The sequence below is a fragment of the Coregonus clupeaformis genome, unplaced genomic scaffold, assembly GCF_020615455.1.
Source record: "Coregonus clupeaformis isolate EN_2021a unplaced genomic scaffold, ASM2061545v1 scaf1217, whole genome shotgun sequence".
Lineage (NCBI taxonomy): Eukaryota > Metazoa > Chordata > Actinopteri > Salmoniformes > Salmonidae > Coregonus > Coregonus clupeaformis.
In genome coordinates, this window is record NW_025534671.1 from 143,842 (window position 1) to 166,310 (window position 22,469).

At 46.4% G+C, this 22,469-nt stretch overlaps 1 protein-coding gene and 1 long non-coding RNA gene across 2 annotated transcripts; both read left to right on the forward strand.

Moving 5' to 3' along the window:
* Positions 1 to 6,262: 6,262 nt before the first annotated feature.
* Positions 6,263 to 6,927, forward strand: LOC121565614. The gene is made up of 3 exons (XR_006000645.2): positions 6,263 to 6,295; positions 6,493 to 6,544; positions 6,742 to 6,927. It is a non-coding gene; the product is annotated as an uncharacterized LOC121565614 (long non-coding RNA).
* A 224-nt stretch (positions 6,928 to 7,151) lies between these two features.
* Positions 7,152 to 8,058, forward strand: LOC123486437. The gene is made up of 2 exons (XM_045217749.1): positions 7,152 to 7,317; positions 7,381 to 8,058. Exons 1-2 carry the CDS (start codon positions 7,171 to 7,173, stop codon positions 7,846 to 7,848), a joined length of 615 nt encoding a protein of 204 aa, XP_045073684.1. The 5' UTR covers positions 7,152 to 7,170; the 3' UTR covers positions 7,849 to 8,058.
* Positions 8,059 to 22,469: the final 14,411 nt, after the last annotated feature.

The following is a 22,469-nucleotide window of genomic DNA, read 5'->3' on the forward strand; positions in this document are numbered from 1 at the left end:
GGCCATGTACTAATCCAGGCACTTGTGCCATCAAACCAATTTATCCAGAACGCAGCAGCCTGCCTGGTTTTCAACCTTCCCAAGATCTCTCCTGTCACCCTGCTCCTCCGCACACTCCACTGGCTTCCAGTCGAAGCTCTCATCCACTACAAGACCATGGTACTTGCCTACGGAGCAGCAAGAGGAACTGCCCCTCCCTACCTTCAGGCTCTGCTCAAACCCTACACCCCAACCCAAGAACTCTGTTCTGCCACCTCTGGTCTCTTGGCCCTCCCACCCCTACGGGAGGGCAGCTCCCGCTCAGCCCAGTCCAAGCTCTTCTCTGTCCTGACACCCCAATGGTGGAACCAGCTTCCCTCTGAAGCTAGGACAGCAGAGTCCCTGTCACTCTTTCGAAAGCACCTGAAACCCTACCTCTTCGAACAGTATCTTAAATAATCCCACAGTCTACTGAAGGGAGTGGCTCTCCCATAGACACCAATGATAGCAGCCGGGTCCGATCTACTGAAGGGGGTGGCTCTCCCATAGACACCAATGATAGCAGCCGGGTCCGATCTACTGAAGGGGGTGGCTCTCCCATAGACACCAATGATAGCTGCTGGGTCCGGTCTACTGAAGGGGTTTGGCTCTCCCATAGACACCAATGATAGCAGCCGGGTCCGATCTACTGAAGGGGGTGGCTCTCCCATAGACACCAATGATAGCAGCTGGGTCCGTTCTACTTAGTTCATTGAGGTCTCACTTCCGTTTCCTTTTCTGTCTCTCTCTTTATCAGCTCACCACTCCCCGCCCCTCCCACTCAGAGAAAAGGGGTGTATTCATTAGTCTGACAAACCTTTTTTCATCAAAAAAAATAATAAGAATTGGCTATGAAAATAGGAGTATATATTAGACGAATTCAGATAGTTCCCTCCCTGTTCCGATTGGCTCTGTTTTGGTTCTGTTAGGTTCCTAGTGACTACACACCAGAACAGAAGGATCCGGGTGTCTGGCAGGTTCAACTAAATAAAAACTAAATTCAGGGCAGCAGGTAGCTTAGTGGTTAAGAGCGTTGTGCCAGTAACCGAAAGGTCGCTGGTTCTAATCCCCGAGCCGACTAGGTGAAAAATCTGTCGATGTGCCCTTGAGCAAGGCACTTAACCCTAATTGCTCCTGTAAGTCGCTCTGGATAAGAGCGTCTGCTAAATGACCAATTATTTATTACACCATTCTGTACATATGTATAACATTTGCATGTAGCTGTTATGAATGCATAGAGCTGTTATGAATGCATGGAGCTGTTATGGACGAATGGAGCTGTTAGGAATGCATGGAGCTGTTAGGAATGCATGGAGCTGTTAGGAATGCAGGGAGCTGTTAGGAATGCAGGGAGCTGTTAGGAATGCATGGAGCTGTTAGGAATGCATGGAGCTGTTAGGAATGCATGGAGCTCTAATGAATTCTTATAGCAAGTTATGATACGCTATAGGGGCAATTATCACATCATGTTGTCATGGATATATATCAACGTTAACTGTGCATTGATGAGACGTTACGCCTAAATAGACAGACCAGACAGACAGTTCAGTACCTACATGAATCATTTATTGACCATTTTGATACCTTCTGGAAACAAAGCTTGTATTATAAGGAGGATGGGATCCATCCAAATCATTTGGGTTCCTGGATCATTTCACACCATTATAAGGCTGCGTTGAGACAATGACTTATCAATGACCCAAGTCCAGCTCATTTAATCCCTACCATTGTGTCGCTGAGTTGTCATAATGCTTCAGCAAATGTACATTATCCTAGGGACATTGGAAGACACAATGTAAATAACCTAATTTATGTCCCTCTTACTGCCCGGAATGCCTCTGCTGATCCTACAGCTATTGTATGCAGTACTCATATGCCTATGAACCAGAGTAATACTGTTGCCACTGAGGTGGTGTGCCCTAGTAGGAAGTCCACTGTGTGCAGCTCACCCTGCACTAATAAAAATAACCAGAATATGTCTACCTCTGCTAAGCTTCCCAGTAAAGCAAGAAAAAGAATGAAGCATCCCAGAAAAGTGTTAAAAATAGCCCAAGTTAACATATGTAGCTTAAGAAACAAGGTTCATGAAATCAATAATTTGCTAGTAACAGATGACATTCATATTCTGACAATCTCTGAAACTCACTTAGATAATACCTTTGATGATACAGTGTTAGCAACACAGGGTTATTACATTTACAGAAAATACAGAAATGCTAACGGGGCGGTGTTGCTGTCTATATTCAGAACCACATTCCTGTAAAGCTTAGAGAGGATCTCATGTTAAATACTGTTGAAGTAATATGGCTACAGGTTCACCTGCCTAGACCACCAAATGCTAACAGTCAGTATCTGCTATAGACCACCAAATGCTAACAGTCAGTATCTGGATAACATGTGTGAAATGCTTGATAATGTATGTGATATCAATAGAGAGGTATACTTTCTGGGTGATTTAAATATTGACTGGCTTTCATCAGGCTGCCCACTCAAGAGAAAGCTTCAAACTGTAAACTAGTGCCTGCAACCTGGTTCAGGTTATCAATCAACCTACCAGGGTAGTTACAAACAGTACAGGAACTGAAATCATCAACATGTATTGATCACATCTTTACTAATGCTGCAGACATTTGTTTGAAAGCAGTATCCAAAATCCATCGGATGTAGTGATCACAATATAGTAGCCATATCTAGGAAAACCAAAGTTCCAAAGGCTGGGCCTAATATAGTGTGTAAGAGGTCATACAATAAGTTTTGTAGTGATTCCTATGTTGCTGATGTAATAATATTTGTTGGTTCGTGGTGTGTACTGAGGAGCAAACAGACACTGCACTTGACACATTTTTGAAATTGCTTATCCCAGTTACTAATAACAATGCACCCATTAAGAAAATGACTGTAAAAACTGTTAAATCCCCGTGGATTGATGAGGAATTGAAATTTTTTATAATTTAGAGGGATGAGGCAAAAGATATGGCAAATAGGTCTGGCTGTACAACCGATTGGCAAACATACTGCAAATTGAGAAATCATGTGACTGAACTGAATAAAAAGAAGAAACTACACTATGAAACAAAGATAAATGACATTGAATTATAGTAAAAAGCTTTGGAGCACCTTAAATGACATTTTGGGCAAAAAGGCAAACTCCGCTCCCATCATTGAATCAATGGCTCATTCATCACAAAACCCACTGATATTGCCAACTACTTTAATTATTAGCAAACTTAGGCATGACATGCCAACAACAAACGCTGACACTATACATCCAAGTATATCTGACCAAATTATGAAAGACAAGCATTGTAATTTTGAATTCCGTAAAGTAAGTGTGGAAAAGTATTATTGTCTATCATCAATGACAAGCCACCGGGGTCTGACAACTTGGATGGAAAATTACTGAGGATAATAGAGGTCGATATTGCCGCTCCTATTTGCCATACCTTCAATTTAAGCCTACTAGAAAGTGTGTGCCCTCAGGCCTGGAGGGAAGCAACATTTATACCCCTACCTGAGAATAGTAAAGCCCCCTTAACTGGCTCAAATAGCCGACCAATCAGCCTGTTCCCAACTCTTAGTAAACTTTTGGAAAAAATGGTAATTGACCAGATAAAATGCTATTTTACAGTAAACAAATTGACAACAGACTTTCAGCACGCTTATAGGGAAGGACATTCATCAAACACAGCACTTACACAAATGACAGAAATTGATGATAAAAAGATTGTGGGGGCTGTTTTGTTAGACTTCAGTGCGGCTTTTGACGTTATCGATCATAGTCTGCTGCTGGAAAAATGTATGTGTTATGGCTTTACACCCCCTGTTATATTGTGGATGAAGAGTTACCTGTCTAACAGAACACAGAGGGTGTTCTTTAATGGAAGCCTCTTCAACATAATCCAGGTAGAATCAGGAATTCCCCAGGGCAGCTGTCTAGGCCCCTTACTTTTTTCAATCTTTAGTAAAGCCAGTGTGTCTGTGTATGCGAATGACTCAACACTATACACGTCAGCTACCACAGCGACTGAAATGACAGCAACACTTAACAAAGAGCTGAGGTTAGTTTCAGAATGGGTGGCAAGGAATAAGTTAGTCCTAAATATTTCAAAAACTAAAAGCATTGTATTTGGGACAAATCATTCACTAAACCCTAAACCTCAACTAAATATTGTAAGGAATTATGTGGAAATTGAGCAAGTTGAGGAGACTAAACTGCTTGGAGTAACCCTGGATTGTAAACTGTCATGGTCAAAGCATATTGATACAACAGTAGCTAAGATGGGGAGAACTATGTCCATAATTAAGCGCTGCTCTGCCTTCTTAACAGCACTATCAACAAGGCAGGTCCTACAGGCCCTAGTTTTGTCGCACCTGGACTACTGTTCAGTCATGCGGTCAGGTGCCACAAAGAGGCACTTAGGAAAATTGCAATTGGCTCAGAACAGGGCAGCACGGCTGGCCCTGGATGTAAACAGAGAGCTAACATTAATAAAATGCATGTCAATCTCTCCTGGCTCAAAGTGGAGGAGAGATTGACTTCATCACTACTTGTATTTGTGAGAGGTATTGACATGGCATCGGACACCCATGCATACCCCAGAAGACATGCCACCAGAGGTCTCTTCACAGTCCCCAAGTCCAGAACAGACTATGGGAGGAGCACAGTACTATATAGAGCCATGACTACATGGAACTCTATTCCACATCAAGTAACTCATGCCAGCAGTCAAATTAGATTTAAAAAACGGATAAAAAATACACCTTATGGAACAGCGGGGACTGTGAAGCAACACAAACATAGACACATGCACACAAACTCATGATAACGTACGCACTATACACACATGTACACATGGATTTTGTGTTCTAGATATGTGGTAGTAGAGTAGAGGCCTGAGGGCACACACTTAATATGTTGTGAAATCTGTTATGAATGCATTGTAAAGTTTGTTGTCATGTTTTTAAAATGTATAACTGCCTTTATTTTGCTGGACCCCAGGAAGAGTAGCTGCTGCCTATGGGGAATCCATAATAAATATAAATGACCATGCTACCAATGGATCTTCATCTGTCATTCATTAACTAAGATACCGAAGGACAATGAAGTCAGGTTACAACAGCAGCCAAACCCCTTCAGTAGAAAACCAGAGGTCCCCTTAAACCTACACAATGTCATTAGTAGAAGATATAATCACAGTCATTTCTTCTAAACCTTGACATGGCCCTAAATGAACGTTACAACAATCTGATGGACCCCTCCTTCTCCTCTTCTGTGTGAATATTGTAGGGCCTTAATGAACATTACAACAATCTGATGGACCCCTCCTTCTCCTCTTCAGTGTGAATATTGAAGGGCCTTAATGAACGTTACAACAATCTGATGGACCCCTCCTTCTCCTCTTCAGTGTGAATATTGAAGGGCCTTAATGAACGTGACAACAATCTGATGGACCCCTCCTGCTCCTCTTCAGTGTGAATATTGAATGCAGGGTAAAGGGGTCCAGTGAACAAGTCATTGTACGTGTGCAGGTGTGTCATAGCGTCAGAGGAGACGCTGTAAAAGGACAGCGTGCTGGCCGGCCAGTCCAGAAACACCCCAATGCAATTAGTGGTAGTGGTGCCTTCTCCTGAATATGCAACTTCATCTATAGCAAACGCGCATTCTTCATTCAAGTCAATCAATATTTTTTATTGTTCTCAGTAAGGTAAGTAGGTCTTCCCATAATGAGAATGACCGATATTGCACGCATTCGACATTTGAGAAAAATAACGTTACTTGGATCATATCGAATCTATTAGATATACAACCAATTTATCGACAATCTAAGATGACTTGCTTCCTCATCATAATTAAGATCTCATTAATCTCATCTGCATTTTCATTGTTCTATGTAAGGTATAATGTATATTCTTCCCATTTAGATAACTTTTACCAGCATGAATTAATAAAAGATAGATGTACTGCTGTAGACATCTGGTGTTGGGTACTGTGCTCAGTAACCCTCGCTCTTTCTGCAGGGTTTTGGCCAACAACAATTCATAATCAATAAGGCCTCATCACTCTCCATGGAGGAGCAGTTCGTTTTTGCCATGAACCAATTCATATCACTCTCTGATTGCCACATTCTAACTGGTTAAGTCACTAATTGAAGACTCTATTGCAGAAAATGCTCAAGAGGCAATTCTGTATGCTGAAAGCCCAGGGAAGGCTCCCACTGGACCTCCCTCTGAGACCACTGAAGGCCTGGCTCCTGGCAGGGAAAATAGTCTTCCTGGAGTAAGTGCAGTGTTCTCAGACTATTTTCAAATACGAAGTACGAAACTTTATACTTCATTTAGGTAACTTGAGTTTATCACATCAGTACACAAGGCCAAATAATAACCTGAATGTATCAAAATATATTAGATGATAGCAATAGTTTGATAGATAGTGTAGACAGACACAGTCTGATACATTTCCATATTCACATGAAGGCGTGAGGCAGAGACATGGAAGAGATGGAGGAAGGTCTCTGTAGCTGAATTGGTGAGGACTATGTAGAGCAAACAGTACACCCACTGTAAAGCACTTCAAATATCAGCAAGCTCATTTTTGTACCCAGAGAAAAACAATAGCTATCAGTTCAAATTCATAATTTTCCCCATCATTTCAATGATGGACCAGTGTCCAGTCTCACCTGGTACATCAACAGTCTTTTAATGACATATTATGTTGTTACATAGACTTGGGATGCAAAGAGGGGCCTGGAATTACAGGAAACAGAGACAGAGAGAGTTATCCTGCTCAGTGGCCAGAGAGTTCAGGATGAATTAAGGATACCAAATGTCATCGTGGACACTGCTACCGACGGAGACATCCAGCTTCTGAAAGAGGAGCGTTGGAAGTTAACCCGAAAATTCTATGATATGATTGCGGTGCGGAACTACCAAAGGTAAGGAACAAGAAGCCTGTTTCGTAAGTGTCTTTCCAAGTTGGGTGTATCAGAGTTGTCTCAAACTGGACAATATTACAAATGAGCTTCTATACATTTTGACTTTAGATGTCTGTGGTATGTTTTGTGAAAAAGGACAGATATTGTTTTGTTCTTACTCTTTCATTGCTCTGCATTGTCTATTTAGTCCTATTTCGGATCCACTGAGAGCCTTCCAGAGATGTGTGGCAGAGGTCCTGAGGTGTGTAGCAGAGTGCCTGAGGTGTGCAGCAGAGGTCCTGAGGTGTGCAGAAGAGGTCCTGAAGTGTGCAGAAGCGTGCCTGAGGTGAGAAGCGGAGGTCCTGAGGTGAGGTGCAGAGGTCCTGAGGTGAGAAGCGGAGGTCCTGAGGTGAGGTGCAGAGGTCCTGAGGTGAGGTGCAGAGGTCCTGAGGTGAGCAGCAGAGGTCCTGAGGTGTGCAGCATAAGTTCACAGGTGTGCAGCACAGGTCCTGAGGTGTGCAGTGGAGGTCCTGAGGCCTCAAACGCAGTGGAAGAGGTGTGCAGTGACACAAAGAAGACAGAGTCTACTGGAAATCATCTGAAAACGGGAAATGGCCTATGCAAGGTTGTGCAGCTATCCACTGAGAGCCGTCCTGAGGTGTGCAGCAGTCCTGAGGTGTGCATCAGAGTGCCTGAGGTGTTCAGTGGAGGTCCCGAGGTATGCAGTGGAGTGCCTGACATGTGCAGTGGAGTGCCTGAAGTGTTCAATGGAGGTCCTGAGGTGTGCAGGGAAGTCCTGAGGTGTTCAGTGAGGTGCCTGAGGCACCAAACGCAGTGGAAGAGGTGTCCAGTGACAAAAAGAAGACAGCGGCTGCTGAAAACCTTCTGGACACTGAAAATGTCCTTAGCAATGTTGTGAACCCCAAAGGGTGGCTGAAGGAGGGCTGGGAAGATCAGCTGCACCGAGACTTCACTAATATGATTGCAAAACTCCCAAAGGTAATGAACAAGAAGCCTGTTTTGTAAATGAAAGGTCAAGCATCTTTGAAAGTTGGGTGTATCAGGGTTGTCTCAATCTGGACAATATTATAAATTAGCTACTATAATCTTAGACTTTGGATGTCTGTGGTATGTTTTTTGAAAAAACGACAGATGTGTTGTTCTTGCTCTTTAATTACGCTGCATTGTCTGTTTAGTCCTATTTCGGATCCACCGAGAGCCTTCCAGAGAGTGTGCAGCAGAGGTCCTGAGGCGTGTAGCGAGTGCCTGAGGTGTGCAGCAAGGTCCTGATGTGCAGAAGCCTGAAGTGTGCAGAAGCGTGCCTGAGGTGAGAAGCGGAGGTCCTGAGGTGAGTGCAGAGGTCCTGAGGTGAGAAGCGGGGTCCTGAGGTGAGGTGCAGAGGTCCTGAGGTGGTGCAGAGGTCCTGAGGTGAGCAGCAGGTCCTGAGGTGTGCAGCAGTTCACAGGTGTGCCACGGTCCTGAGGTGTTCAGTGGAGGTCCTGAGGCCTCAAATGCAGTGGAAGAGGTGTGCAGTGACACAAAGAAGACAGAGTCTACTGGAAATCATCTGAAAACGGGAAATGGCCTATGCAAGGTTGTGCAGCTATCCACTGAGAGCCGTCCTGAGGTGTGCAGCAATCCTGAGGTGTGCATCAGAGTGCCTGAGGTGTTCAGTGGAGGTCCCGAGGTATGCAGTGGAGTGCCTGACATGTGCAGTGGAGTGCCTGAAGTGTTCAATGGAGGTCCTGAGGTGTGCAGGGGAAGTCCTGAGGTGTTCAGTGAGGTGCCTGAGGCACCAAACGCAGTGGAAGAGGTGTCCAGTGACAAAAAGAAGACAGCGGCTGCTGAAAACCTTCTGGACACTGAAAATGTCCTTAGCAATGTTGTGAACCCCAAAGGGTGGCTGAAGGAGGGCTGGGAAGATCAGCTGCACCAAGACTTCACTAATATGATTGCAAATCTCCCAAAGGTAATGAACAAGAAGCCTGTTTTGTAAATGAAAGGTCAAGCATCTTTGAAAGTTGGGTGTATCAGGGTTGTCTCAATCTGGACAATATTATAAATTAGCTACTATAATCTTAGACTTTGGATGTCTGTGGTATGTTTTTTGAAAAACGACAGATGTGTTGTTCTTGCTCTTTAATTACGCTGCATTGTCTGTTTATGTCACGGTTAACTAAGCCAGAACCCAGAAGCAGACCAGGACACGGTACGTGAGACAAAGGTGAGTGTTTATTAATAGAGTCCGAGTGAAGCTGAATAATCCAGGGAACAGAGCGGGTGGCGTGGATGGGTTGTTGAGGGTGCAGTGGTTGGTCCGGTACTGGCTCGGCAGCCGCCGACCATCAGGCAGAGGTTGGGTGAAGGTTCCGGGTGAGAGACTGCAGACAGAACAAAACGGAGGTCAGTACACAGCAAGTCAAAAAGGTGCAAAACAACAAAACTAACACTACTGGCTCAGAGACTGATACGCTGACAACATACTGTTCATGGCTAACGATCCGGCAGGAACTGGATGTTGGGCCAGAGCCTAAGAAGGGTGATGATCAGGACCAGGTGTGCAGATTGCTGATGGGATGCAGGTGCGGAAAACCAGAGCGCTCCCGGAGCGTTCCCGAACCCTCGGGAAACTGGAGAATACGAGCAGGAACACTAGTCACCAGACAGGACCCGACTCAGACAGCCGGGATCGTCACAGTACCCCCCTCCGACGAACGCCACCGGGCGGACTTCCCGGAGCGCCAGGATGGAGGCGGTAGAAGTCACTGATGAGGTCTGCGTCTAGGACCTGTCGCCGCGAATCCAACTCCTCTCTTCAGGGCCATACCCCTCCCAGTCCACGAGATACTGGAAACCCCGGCCCCGCCGTCTGGAATCCATGATCGACGCACCGTGTAGGCAGGACCACCTCCGATCATCCGAGGAGGAGGAGGAGGAGGCGGAGGAGGCAACAGAGGACTGAGGAAGACAGGCTTGAGGCAGGAGACATGAAAGGTGGGATGGACTCTGAGCGTCCTCGGTAGTTTTGAGTCGAACTGCCACTGGATTGATCACCTTCTCCACCACAAACGGACCAATGAACCCGGTAACAACTTCCTAGACTCAGTCCGTAACGGAAGATCCCGTGTGGCCAACCAAACCCTATCTCCGATGGTATAGGTGGGAGCGGGAATCCGCGACGATTCGCCTGGAGCTGATACCGGTCCGAAACTCTAAGGAGTGCCTTTCTGGCCCGATGCCAGGTCCGGTGGCAACACGAATATGGGCCTGAACAGAAGGCACTGAGAGCTCCCTTCTCCTGAGAAGGAAACAGGGGAGGTTGGTAGCCATACAGGCACTGGAAGGGAGACATCCCAGTGGCAGATGTAGGAAGAGTATTGTGGGCATACTCAACCCAAGGCAACTGAGAGACCCAGGAGGTGGGGTTGGAAGAGACCAGACAGCGTAGCGTTGATTCCATCTTCTGGTTGGCTCTCTCCGCCTGACCATTGGATTGGGGGTGAAAACCAGATGTGAGACTGACCGTAGCTCCAATGGCCAAACAGAAGGACTTCCAGACAGCAGAGGTAAACTGAGGGCCACGGTCGGAAACGATATCACTGGGCAAACCGTGGACCCTGAAAACCTCCCTAACCAGGATCTCGGACGTCTCCGAGGCAGAGGGAAGCTTGGCACATTGGCACAAAGTGGGCGAACTTGCTGAATCTGTCCACGATAGTCAGAACGACCGTGTTCCCCTCAGAAGCGGGCAACCCCGTGACGAAGTCCAGGGCCAGATCGACCATGGTCGGCGGGAATAGGAAGGGGGTGAAGTAGTCCAGAGCTGGGCCGATTGGTACTCTTATTCTGCGCACACACTGGACAGGCAGCAACAAAACCCCGAGTATCCTCGGCCATGGCAGGCCACCAAAAACGTCTGCGAAGAAACGCCATAGTCCGAGCCACGCCAGGGTGACAAGCCATCTTGCTGGCGTGGGACCATTTGAGGACAGCAGGACGAACCGACTCAGGCACAAACAACCGACCGGGTGGACCGTTACCGGGACCGGGCTGAGTCCGAAGGGCCGCCAGCACCTCCTCCTCAATCTTCCACATAACTGCTCCCACGACGCAGTTCCGGGGGAGGATTGTCTCGGTCTTGGACCCACTCTCCTCCGTCTTGGAGAACATCCGGGACAAGGCGTCCGCCTTGCCGTTCTTAGATCCAGGTCGGAACGTCAGGGCAAACTTGAATCGTCCGAAAAACAACGCCCACCTGGCCTGACGGGAGTTGAGGCGTTAGCGATTGCACGTAAGCAAGATTCTTGTGGTCCGTCCAGACAATAAACGGTTGCTCCGCCCCTCCAACCAGTGGCGCCACTCCTCCAAGGCAAGTTTCACCGCGAAGCTCCCGGTTACCCACATCGTAATTCCTCTCCGCAGGCGAAGGCGGCAGAGTAGTAGGCGCAGGGATGGAGTTTACTGTCCGTGGAGCATCGCTGCGACAGGATGGCGCCAACTCCCACATCAGACGCGTCCACTTCAACGCACGAACTGACGGGCCGTGTCCGGTTGAGAGAGAATCGGTGCGTTGGTGAATCGCCTCTTCAAATCCAGAAACGCTCGATCCGCCTCCGGATTCCACTCGAAGGTCCTGATGCTGGAAGTCAAGGCAGTTAACGGAGCGGCCACACGGCTGTAATCCCGGATGAATCTGCGGTAGAAATTCGCAAACCCCAAAAATCTCTGGAGCTGCAATCTCGTACCGGGCTGGGCCCATTCCAGAACCGCTCTAACCTTCTCCTGGTCCATCCTAATCTCTCCCCTGGAGATGATGTACCCGAGAAAGGATGTCGTGTGGGCGTGAAACTCGCACTTCTCGGCCTTCACAAACAGGCGATTCTCCAACAATCGCTGCAGAACCTGCCGGACATGCTGGACGTGGTCGGAAGGTTCCTTCGAGAAGATCAGAATGTCATCCAGGTAAACAAACACAAAGAGAGACCGATCATATCTCTCAGGGACGTCGTTCACCATACTCTGGAATACCGCTGGAGCATTGGTCAGTCAAACGGCATCACCTGATACTCGAGTGACCCATCGGTGTATTGAAACCCCGTCAACCACTCGTCCCCCTCTCTGATCCGGACCAGGTGATACGCATTGCGTAGGTCTAGCTTAGTGAACACCGTAGCACCCTGTAAGGAGTCGAAGGCAGAACTCATCAAGGGCAGGGGATACTTGTTCTTGACCGTGATGTCATTCAACCCCCGATAATCAATACACGGTCGAAGAGAGCCATCCTTCTTACCCACAAAGAAGAATCCTGCCCCCAGGGGTGATGACGAGGGACGAACGAGACCAGCAGCTAGGACTCCTTGATGTAGGTCTCCAACGCCTCACGTTCAGGTCGGGAGATACTGTATAACCTTCCCTTGGGGTAGACAGCTCCAGGGACCAGGTTGATGGCACAATCATATGGTCGGTGGGGGAGGGAGTGACAGAGCCTTCTGCTTACTGAAAACTTCCCCCAAATCGTGATATGTCTCGGGAACCAGGGACAAATCTGGGGGTTTAGCCTCAATCACCTGACTGGGAACCCGAATGGGGCAGGCAGTCTTGAGACAGTTAGCATGACAATCAAGGCTCCAACTCGTTACCTTGCCCGTCACCCAATCGAACGTGGGATTGTGTTCCTTCAGCCAGGGGTATCCAAGGACCAGAGGAACATGGGAAGACGGCAGAATGAAGAATGAAATCATCTCAGAATGATTCCCCGACAACCGCATCTTAACCGGTTCAGTCCTCATCGTGATACGTGCCAGACTACTGCCGTTCAGAGTGGTAGCTTCAATGGCTTCCGGCAATTGCTCCTTGGAAAGCCCCAGCTGTTCCACCAACTTCGGCATCTAGAAAGCTTCCATCGGCACCTGAATCGATAAAGCGTTAATCGCTAAGCTCTGATTCCTGTTCATAAGGGTAGCCGGGAAACGGGGTCTGACAGAGGTATTGAGAGGTCGAAACTGGCTCGCTAAAAGTCCTCCCAACTTTAGCGAGCCGCGCGGTGTGACGACCCGACTGGATCCTGAGAAGCTGATCGGTTGGACGGAACCCATTGCTTCTCCCTCCTTCGCTCTCGGACTCGATTATCCACCCGAATAGACAAAGCTACCAAGCTGTCCAGGTCACTAGGCTCCGGATAGGAGATCAACTCATCCTTGAGCTGCTCCGACAGACCCTGGTAAAAGGCCGCTTGCAGAGACTCCTGCGTTCCACCCACTCTCCACAGCCAACGTCTTGAACTCGATCACGAAGTCGGCCACGCTGCGAGTTCCTTGGCTGAAGCGAAAACAGGCGCTAGCTGCGTCCCTCCCTCGGACGGAATGGTCGAAGAGCTTCCTCATCTCGGCCGTGAACCCCTGGTATGAAGCCATGCAGGGATCCTGTCGTTCCCAAACGGCTGAAGCCCACTCAGCGCTCGACCACGCAGCAACTCAATCACAAAGGCTATCCTAACCTTGTCTGTGGCATAAGAGTAGGGCTGTAGATCGAACACTAGTCCACACTGCATAAGGAAGGAACGGCATCTTCCCAGCTCTCCCTCATACTTATCCGGCGTCGGAACCTTGGGCTCACGGATGGACACAGCTTCAGAAGCGAGCAGGCGAGATGGGTGAAACCGGTAGTGGATCCTCCACCGGACACTTGCGTTGGTTCTGGACCTCCGTCAGACCGGTAGAAAGGTTCCGAACTGACAACGCGATCTCCTGATACCGTGCTATGATGGCCCAACCAGGTTAAAGGACATATTCATAGCCTGTTATACACTAAAAAAGTATTAGTAAGTTCATGGTATGTAAGGATCTTAAAATATCTAAGGTTAAAAAGATTATGCATCCAGTACTACTTCATAGAGATTGATAAAATGCATAAATGTGTTTAAAATCCATCAAGAGTCAAAGGTTAATATTGTGAGAGGAATGTGTAAATGTTATATTGACTACTTTATTTTGTGGTGCCTAATTTAAGGGTAAAAGTGTTCATCTGTGATCTACCTAATGCTCTTAATCTATGAGCCACTGAGATCGATTGCTCTGGTCTCCACCCAACTTCCTGGGGGAATCGGCGGTCTTTTTCTCATTACACTAAATTTGTCAGTGAGGAAACATAACTGCGTCACGTTAAGTGATTATTTCTTCCCTTTTTCAGGTACGTTATTGATATAAAGCGAGTTAATTTGAATGTAATAACTTGCTAACCTGATGAAGAGAGTTTAAGGTATGTGTTAGTAACATCTTGAGGAAGTTAGAGTTAAGTTGAAGAGGGTTATTAGGTGCGTGTGTGACTGTAATCTGCTTGGTTGCTGCGATATAGCCATTCAGTACTGAGAGTAGCTGCCATTTTATGCTAATTGTGAATGAATATATGTGCGTTGTTAATAATATATTTAGGAGTTATTTGTATAATGTGTTTCCGAATACTTTGTTGACATGGTTGATAAATGTAGTTATGGGTTACTGAGCTAAAGCTACTTTGTGTTTGAACAGTTATATTGAAACATTTGTATATGTTTTAGTGAATTACAGTTTATGCTGTTGTGACTTGAATAAGCTTTGTACCCTACAAAACTCTGGTTCCTGTAGATCTGTTGTTCTGTAAAATGTAGTATTTTTGTAAAATCATTACACTAAATTTGTCAGTGAGGAAACATCTTAACTGCGTCGTTCGTGATTATTTCTCCCCCTTTTTCAGGGTGTAACATTTTGGAGGCTCCGCTGGGGTGCTGCTCAGATGTCCGGCTTCCACATCCTGGTCGCTGAATTCCGAGCCAGCTAAATCCCTACATAACAACCCAGGCAGGCTGCAGTGAGGAAAGTGTTGCTGTTCGAGGGGGCTGGAAGTTGGGGGGTTAAGTGCGTGTCAACTGAGGCCGTTGAGAGACCATCAAGACAGTAAGACACACCTAATTCAGAGTCAACTCCTGCACAGTAAAGGTTCCTCCTGTCCTGTCCAACATGACAACCCGCCTTGGAAGAACTACAGGAAGAGGTAGTGGGAGAATTGCACACCCTGACTAAAGACAAGTTACTAGGCAGTATGTGATTTCCTTGACATATCAAACGAACAGAGAAGAGATGTTCAAGACAAATCCCACATATCACTGATGACTACACATTATGATGTTCCTTGAAAGAGAGGAAGTTGCAGAGTTAGAAGATGGCGGCATGCTCGGAATTATTGTTACTTAAAGACAAAATGACAGAGATGATCAGTGGCATAGATAGCAAGACAGAACAAACTGACCATGATATTGAAGCAGCCAGAACACATCACAGAATAGAGGGACTGAGAACTGTAACCCCACAACAAGGTGGGAACTGAGCAGAGTACTGCCAGACCAAGCCAGTGATTCTCTGCTTGGCCAGCCCCAACCCCCTACCCATCTTCAGAGGAGCATGCAGCTCTCACCCAGTGCACAGCCCGGCTCATACTGGCAAAGAGTTAAAAATTTCTGGTCAGATAGGTGAACCGGGGCAGAAAGATAAACTGACTTTTTCCAGCCTTGCCCATTCCGAGTGAGAATGGACTTAACAGAGGCTATCCTGAGGTAGAAATAGTCGCAGTAATCAGGGCTATTTCTCCAGGCTCACAGCTACGCAGCTACTTGGAAGGTAAACCCCAGCTAACTCTTCCCACACTTAGGTGCATCCTGCGTTCCCCACTTCCAAGAGAAGAGTGCAACAGAGCTTTACAAACAGCTAGCTTCAGAAGCACAGCATAGCAAGGAGACCCCTCAAAGCTTCCTGATGCTGCGTCTTAGATTTGAGGCAGAAAGTACTATTTGCGTCCCAGGAGTCAGAATCCAGGGCTTAAGTATGACCCTGCTCTGGTCCAGCGCGTGTGTTTACACACAGTCCTTACAGGTCTCCCAGAGTGACAGTATCAGGATAACATGACAGCCTCTCCTGCTTGATAGCGAAACATCAGATGAGGTTTTGCTAGAAACTTTACATTGCTTGTGCTAATGAGACAAAAGAGCCAAACAAAAAGCGTTTTAATGCCCCACAGCCTGCTACAACTGTAAGTGTAGTTCAGTTAGAAGATACGCCCATCTGCAAAGTGTCCCTTGTGAAGGATAGCCAAAGCTAAGATACCCGCAGAACTGTTAACAGAGTTAGCTGAACTTAAGACAGGTGTAGCTTCCTAAAAGTCTCAGTGCAGAGATTGCTCAGATTAAGGAGACATATTACAGCAGCCTATGTTTCCAGTCATCGCCTTATGCCCGTGCCCCACTTCCAGTTAGGAGGCCAGATAGGGAACCCCAGCCACCTGTTTCCCAGCAGCAGTATTACAGCAACTACCAGTCAGCCCCATGCACCCCTGACCCTGCGCAATCAATATGCACCTAACTGTATACCAACCCGCTCTGCTCAAGCTCCAAGGAGGTGTTTTGTCTGCCCAGCAGGCCCAGAACAGATGCCACGCTGCACACACTGCTTCCGATGTGGGAGTGGGGAACATTTTCAAGCTGGATGTAAAATCCGGGGAGTCAGACCATCCAAAGAGGCCCCTTTAACGGGAAGGGTTATCGCTGAGGGGACAAAGTGTTAACCGTAGCTACCAAAAAGTCCCAGAATATGTGCAAATTGTGCCAGAGAAGATTCATTTGAGAACCTGAAACAATGTTCATCATGTAAAGAGACACTGTGCTGTTCCAAAGGATGTCAAAACCAACATTGGACTAAACATAAGGAAAACAATGCACTCACCTGAAAATGGACTCTACCTGTGAAAAGCTTTCCTGTACAGAAGAAAATGCCCACTCTTTACCATCCTAGCTCCAGGTTGCCACCCCTAAGTCACCTCGCTGGTCGGTGACAGTGCTTGCATTGAGTGTCACCTGAATCGCCACCACACCTCCAAGCTCTATGGGACACAGGCTCTCAGGTATCGGTCATTGATGAGCGATGGAAAGCGGAATCTCTCCCAACTGGCAAGCGCTGGATGTTTCAGAAATTCTGGACTCACCTGATGATCTAAGATTGGCGGCAGCAAATGGGACTGAAATGCCGTTACCTGGGATGGATTCGAAACAACTCTTCGGCTGGCCTCTGAAACTGACCAAGCAGAAGGAACTAATCATCCCAGTGCTGGTAATGAAAGGCTGTCACCTATCTCATCCCATCATAGGTTTCAATGTTATTAGGCACATCCTGACAATGACCGAAAAGACTAAACGGGTACAGTACAGTAAAAAAAGCTTTCCCAAGCCTCCAAAGAAATAAGGTGAGGGCTTTTTATACAGGCTGTTAGCGCCAGAACAGACAGATATAGATACGCAGTGAAGACCAAGAAAAGAAGGTTGCTGTGCCAAAACACAGTAGCATTCAGATTGAGTGCCGGGTAGCTTCCCAGCCTTTCCAAAGATGACATGACAATGCTTTTCCAGCCAGACCTGAACCGCGCAGTGGCCAGATGAACTTAGTTCTTTGACACACTAGTCAGAGTTAAGAAAGGTGTTTTTCCAGTTGTCGTGTTGTGTCTCTAACCCCACTGACCACGACAATTGCCCTGCTAGGGCGCACCATAATCGTACAGTACAAACCATTATGACTTGTGTTACCTGCCCAAGTCTCTTTGAAAAAGCTGTCACCCCAGCCACAGTGAATCACACTAGTGTTCAAACTCCATGTACTGCTACTGAACAGTGGGATCCACCAGTAGGTTTAAGTCACCTAACCGAAAACAGAGAGAGGTTGTTAGGAAAATGCTTGGAGAAGAGTGTCACTCCTTCTCCCAGATCGATTCAATGACATTGGCTGCATTGAGCGATTGAAAAATGACTATTTCTCTAAAGGACTCTGAACCAGTCAAGCGCTCATACATTGTCAGTGCCCAGGCCACTGTATCAGGGGATGAAGGGTTACCTTCATGACCTCATAGCCCAGGGTTGGGTTGGAAGTCCAAACTCTTCATATTCTTCACCTGTCCGTGTGCGTTAGGAAAGGCGGGACCCTCCGGTTGTGTATAGATTACAGAGACCTGAACAGAAGACACATCCCGACACGCCAGCCCATCCCTCGGGTCCAGGACATCATGGACAGTTTAGGTGGTAATTCTGGTTCTCCCTTTTAGATCAGGGAAAAGCATATCACCAAGGGTTCATCTCTGAAGAAAGCAGATCACTGACAGCATTTGTGACCCCATGGGGACTCTCTGTGAGTGGATACGTATGCCATTGGCCTCATGAGCGCTCCTGCAGCTTTTCAGCGTTGTATGGAGGAGTGTTTGGAAGGGCTCCCGGGGACAACATCTGCATTCCTTATCTGGGACGACACGCTAGTTTTCAGTAAAGCTTTCGACAGCCATGTGAATGATGTGCAAAGGTTTTGCAGCGTCTCAGAGGAAGTATGGCATCAAACTCAAGCCAAGTAAGTGCGATCTCTTTAACCCCCAGGTCCGTTATTTGGGCAGAATAGTGTCTCTGCAGACGGCCAGCCAAAGTTGACCCAGGCGATTTTTGAAGCAGTAAGAGCATTGAAAGAGAATCAGACCACAGGCTGTGGGCCAGCTCAGAAAAAATGCTTGGTTTTACTCACTTACTACAGACAGTACATCAAAGACTTTTCTAGGAGGGCCAGCTGTCTGTATGACCTCCCTGAAAGCAGATTCAGAGAAATTACCTGACCACCCAGGAAAGCAAAAACAAAGAAAGTAAGTCATGTGGTGCCCTCAAACAAGCCAATCCTGTGGACTGACCAGCATCAACAGAGCACTTGAACAGCTGATTGAGTGTCTGCTTCACCCACCAGTCTTAGAGTTTCCCTGACTTCACTCAGCCATTTGTTGCTTACACACTGATACGTCACACCAAGGCTTGGGAGCAGTTCTTTATCAAGAGCAAGATGGGAAGCTTAGGGTCATTGCTTATGGCTCTCGAACCCATAACAGCAGCTGAGAAGAACTATCACTACCACTCTGGCAAGCTAAAATTTCTAGAGCTCTAAAATGGGCAATCACTGATAAGTTCCATGATTATTTGTACTATGCTCCGACTTGCCTGTATACAGTGATAACAACCCGCTCAGCTACATTCTGTCTACTGCAAAACTGAAGGCATCCACTTCCAGGTGGGTTGCAGAAGTAGCTTCGATTTCCACTTTACAATAAAGTACAGGCCAGGCAAGAGAGAACGGTGATGCAGATGCTTTTGTCGAGGATGCCACTGGATGTAGAGTCACTGATGAGAGAATGTTCTGAGGAGCTTCCACCAGACACCATTGCCGCCCACTATACAAGCAGTAGAGGTACAGAAAGAGCCTTTTGTGCCTTGGTCAATTTCAGCTGCATCTATGTCAGTATCAGCTGAAGGTGAGACAACTCACAGCAACAATCAGCTTCGATCCCAAAGAGGGGATAAGAGAGGCACAAGTCATCCGGTCATCCGTCCTGTGCTTCGATTTCAAGCTGTCTCTGGTTCCAAACCGCCAGTTAAAAGAGCAAAAGGAATTCAGTCCAAAGACAAAATGCCTATTCAGAGAATGGGACAAATTGACAATCGACAGTGATGGTATTCTTTACAGAATCACCTACCAGCCCGCATAGCAGTTAGTTCTACCAGAGCAGTACAGGTATTAAGTGATGGAAGGGTTGCACAATAACATGGGACAGCAAGGTACTGGCCGCGCTGTATCACTAGTACGTGACCGCTTCTTCTGGCCTTATATGCAATCTGACATCGGGCACTATGTGGCTAAAACCTTGTAGCTGTGTCAAGCAGAAAAAAGCCAGGCCATGACACCAAGAGCTCCTCTGACAAACATTGTGACAACACAGCCATTTGAACTGGTATGTATAGATTTCCTCCATCTCGACCAGATGCAAAGGGATATGAGTACATCCTCGTGATTGTTGACCATTTTACCGCGTTTCACTCAACCTATCGCCACCACATCAAAGTCAGGAAAAACTGCTGCACCATCTTCAATGACTTTGCCCTGAATTTGGTTCCCCTCCCGCATCCACCATGACCAAGGGGAGAATTCGAAAATCAGTTGTTCCATCAGTTAAAGAAACTCAGTGGCATGGCCGGGTCCAGAACAACACCCTACCACCCGATGGGGAACGGTCAAGTGGAGCGGATAGACAGAACATTGTTGCAAATGCTAAAGACACTAACTGAAACACAAAAAGTCAAACTGGAAGGAGTCTCTAAACAAACTGGTTTATGCCTATAACTGCACCCGTTGCGATTAGTGACTGGCTATTCACCATTTATCTTCTGTTTGGGGAGATCACCTGGGCTTCCAGTTGATATGTTCTTTGGATTGTGCACAGAGGCAGGTTCCAGTAACCAGCGAGACTACGTGGAGAACTGGAAGCGAGGAATGGAAGAAGCATACGCCATTGCAAAAGAAAATGCTCAGAAAGCTGCTGAAAGAAGTAAGAAGTACTATGACACTAAAGTTAGGAGTTCAGTGCTACAGCCTGGCGCGAGTTCTGATTAAAATCCTGACACCAAAGGAGGACCAGGCAAACTCCGTAGCTGTTAGGAAGATCAAATTCACACACAGTAGTGAGACAAATGGGTTCAGACCTGCCGGGTTATGAGTTGAGACCAGAAAAGGGTAAGGGAGCCGCTCCAGGGTCCTGCACAGAAACCTGCTCATGTCCTGTGACTACTTACCTTTTGAGAACAACCAGAAATGACTAAAGATGACAAAAGTAAGAAAAAAGAGACATCAGCCTGGATCCACAGCCTCTAGATTCTGATGAAGACAGCGGGGATGAATATGACCTTCATCATGAGCCGTACGGGTCCCCACATTTCCTACAGTGCCCCTGGGAGGTATGCTGAACCAGCGAGAGAGTCGGAAAACAGGCCCCCACCAGTGAAACAAACAGTTGCGGTGCCAGTTCCTGATATGCTACCAGCACAGCCGCTTGGTGAAAATCAGCTGGAGGAGAAAACAACAGTTAAAGAGCTTGCCTGCTGGGGAGATGAACTTGCCTGCTGAAAATGTGCTGGATGATCGTCCACTAAGTGCCTTTCCTTCATTATCTGCTGCTGCTGAACCTGAGACCAGCTTACCAGCTGCCACAAAAGAGAGACACCCTCCAAGGTCAGTATCACCTATGATCAGCTTGGTATCCCTTCCTGCTACAGTATCCAGCCACAGCCACAGTTGTTCCCTGTCTACCCTGCACCAGGACTGGTTCCATGGCTGACCATCACTACAGGATATGGCCCTCCAACCACCCTACATGTATGGACTTCAGCAAACTTGAGCCACAGACAGAGTTGGCTATGTTTGACCATGGACTACCTGACTGATTTCACAGACTTTACACGAGACAATTAGCTAGACTATGCACATAGATCCATTAAAACTGATGGACTGTTGACAATAGTATGAGAAAAAGACTGCTTATGGACTGTTTATACAGCTGGTCAACAGATATGGACTGTGAATATAACTTCTTGGTTTCTATTTGAACTGTGAACTTTGACCTCTGCTCAAGGACTATCTTACAGAAAGGATTTTCTACGTCCAGTGCTTATAGACTTGTTTCAGAAGACAATGTTTGGTAATGTTGGGACTTACATTTATTTTTGTCGAGAGAGTGTGACAGGTTAAAGGACATATTCATAGCCTGTTATACACTAAAAGTATTAAGTAAGTTCATGGTATGTAAGGATCTTAAAATATCTAAGGTTAAAAGATTATGCATCCAGTACTACTTCGTTAGAGATTGATAAAATGCATAAATGTGTTTAAAATCCGTCAAGAGTAAAGGGTTAATATTGTAAGAGGAATGTGTAAATGTTATATTGACTACTTTATTTTGTGGTGCCTAATTTAGTAAGTGTTCATCTGTCTTAATCTGAGCCTTGAATCGATTGCTCTGGTCTCCCCAACTTCCTGGGGGATGTCGGTCTTTTTCTCATTACACTAAATTTGTCAGTGAGGAAACATAACTGCGTCCGCGTTCAGCGATTATTTCTTCCCTTTTTCGGTGCGTTATTGATATCAAACATGGGTTAATTTGAATGTAATAACTTGCTAACCTGTGAAGAGAGTTTAAGGTTGTGTTAGTAACATCTTGAGGAAGTTAGAGTTAAGTTGAAAGAGTTATTAGGTGCGTGTGTGACTGTAATCTGCTTGGTTGCAGCGATATAAGCTTACTGAGAGTAGCTGCCATTTTATGCTAATTGTGAATGATATATGTGCGTTGTTATTAATATATTTGGGGTTATTTGTATATTGTGTTTCGAATACTTTGTTGACATGGTTGATAAATGTAGTTATGGGTTACTGAGCTAAAGCTACTTTGTGTTTTGACAGTTATATTGAAACATTTGTATATGTTTTAGTGAATTACAGTTTATGCTGTTGTGACTTGAATAAGCTTTGTACCCTACAAAACTCTGGTTCCTGTAGATCTGTTGTTCTGTCAAATGTGGTATTTTTGTAAAATCATTACACTAAATTTGTCAGTGAGGAAACATAACTGCGTCACGTTCGTGATTATTTCTCCCCTTTTTCAGGGTGTAACACA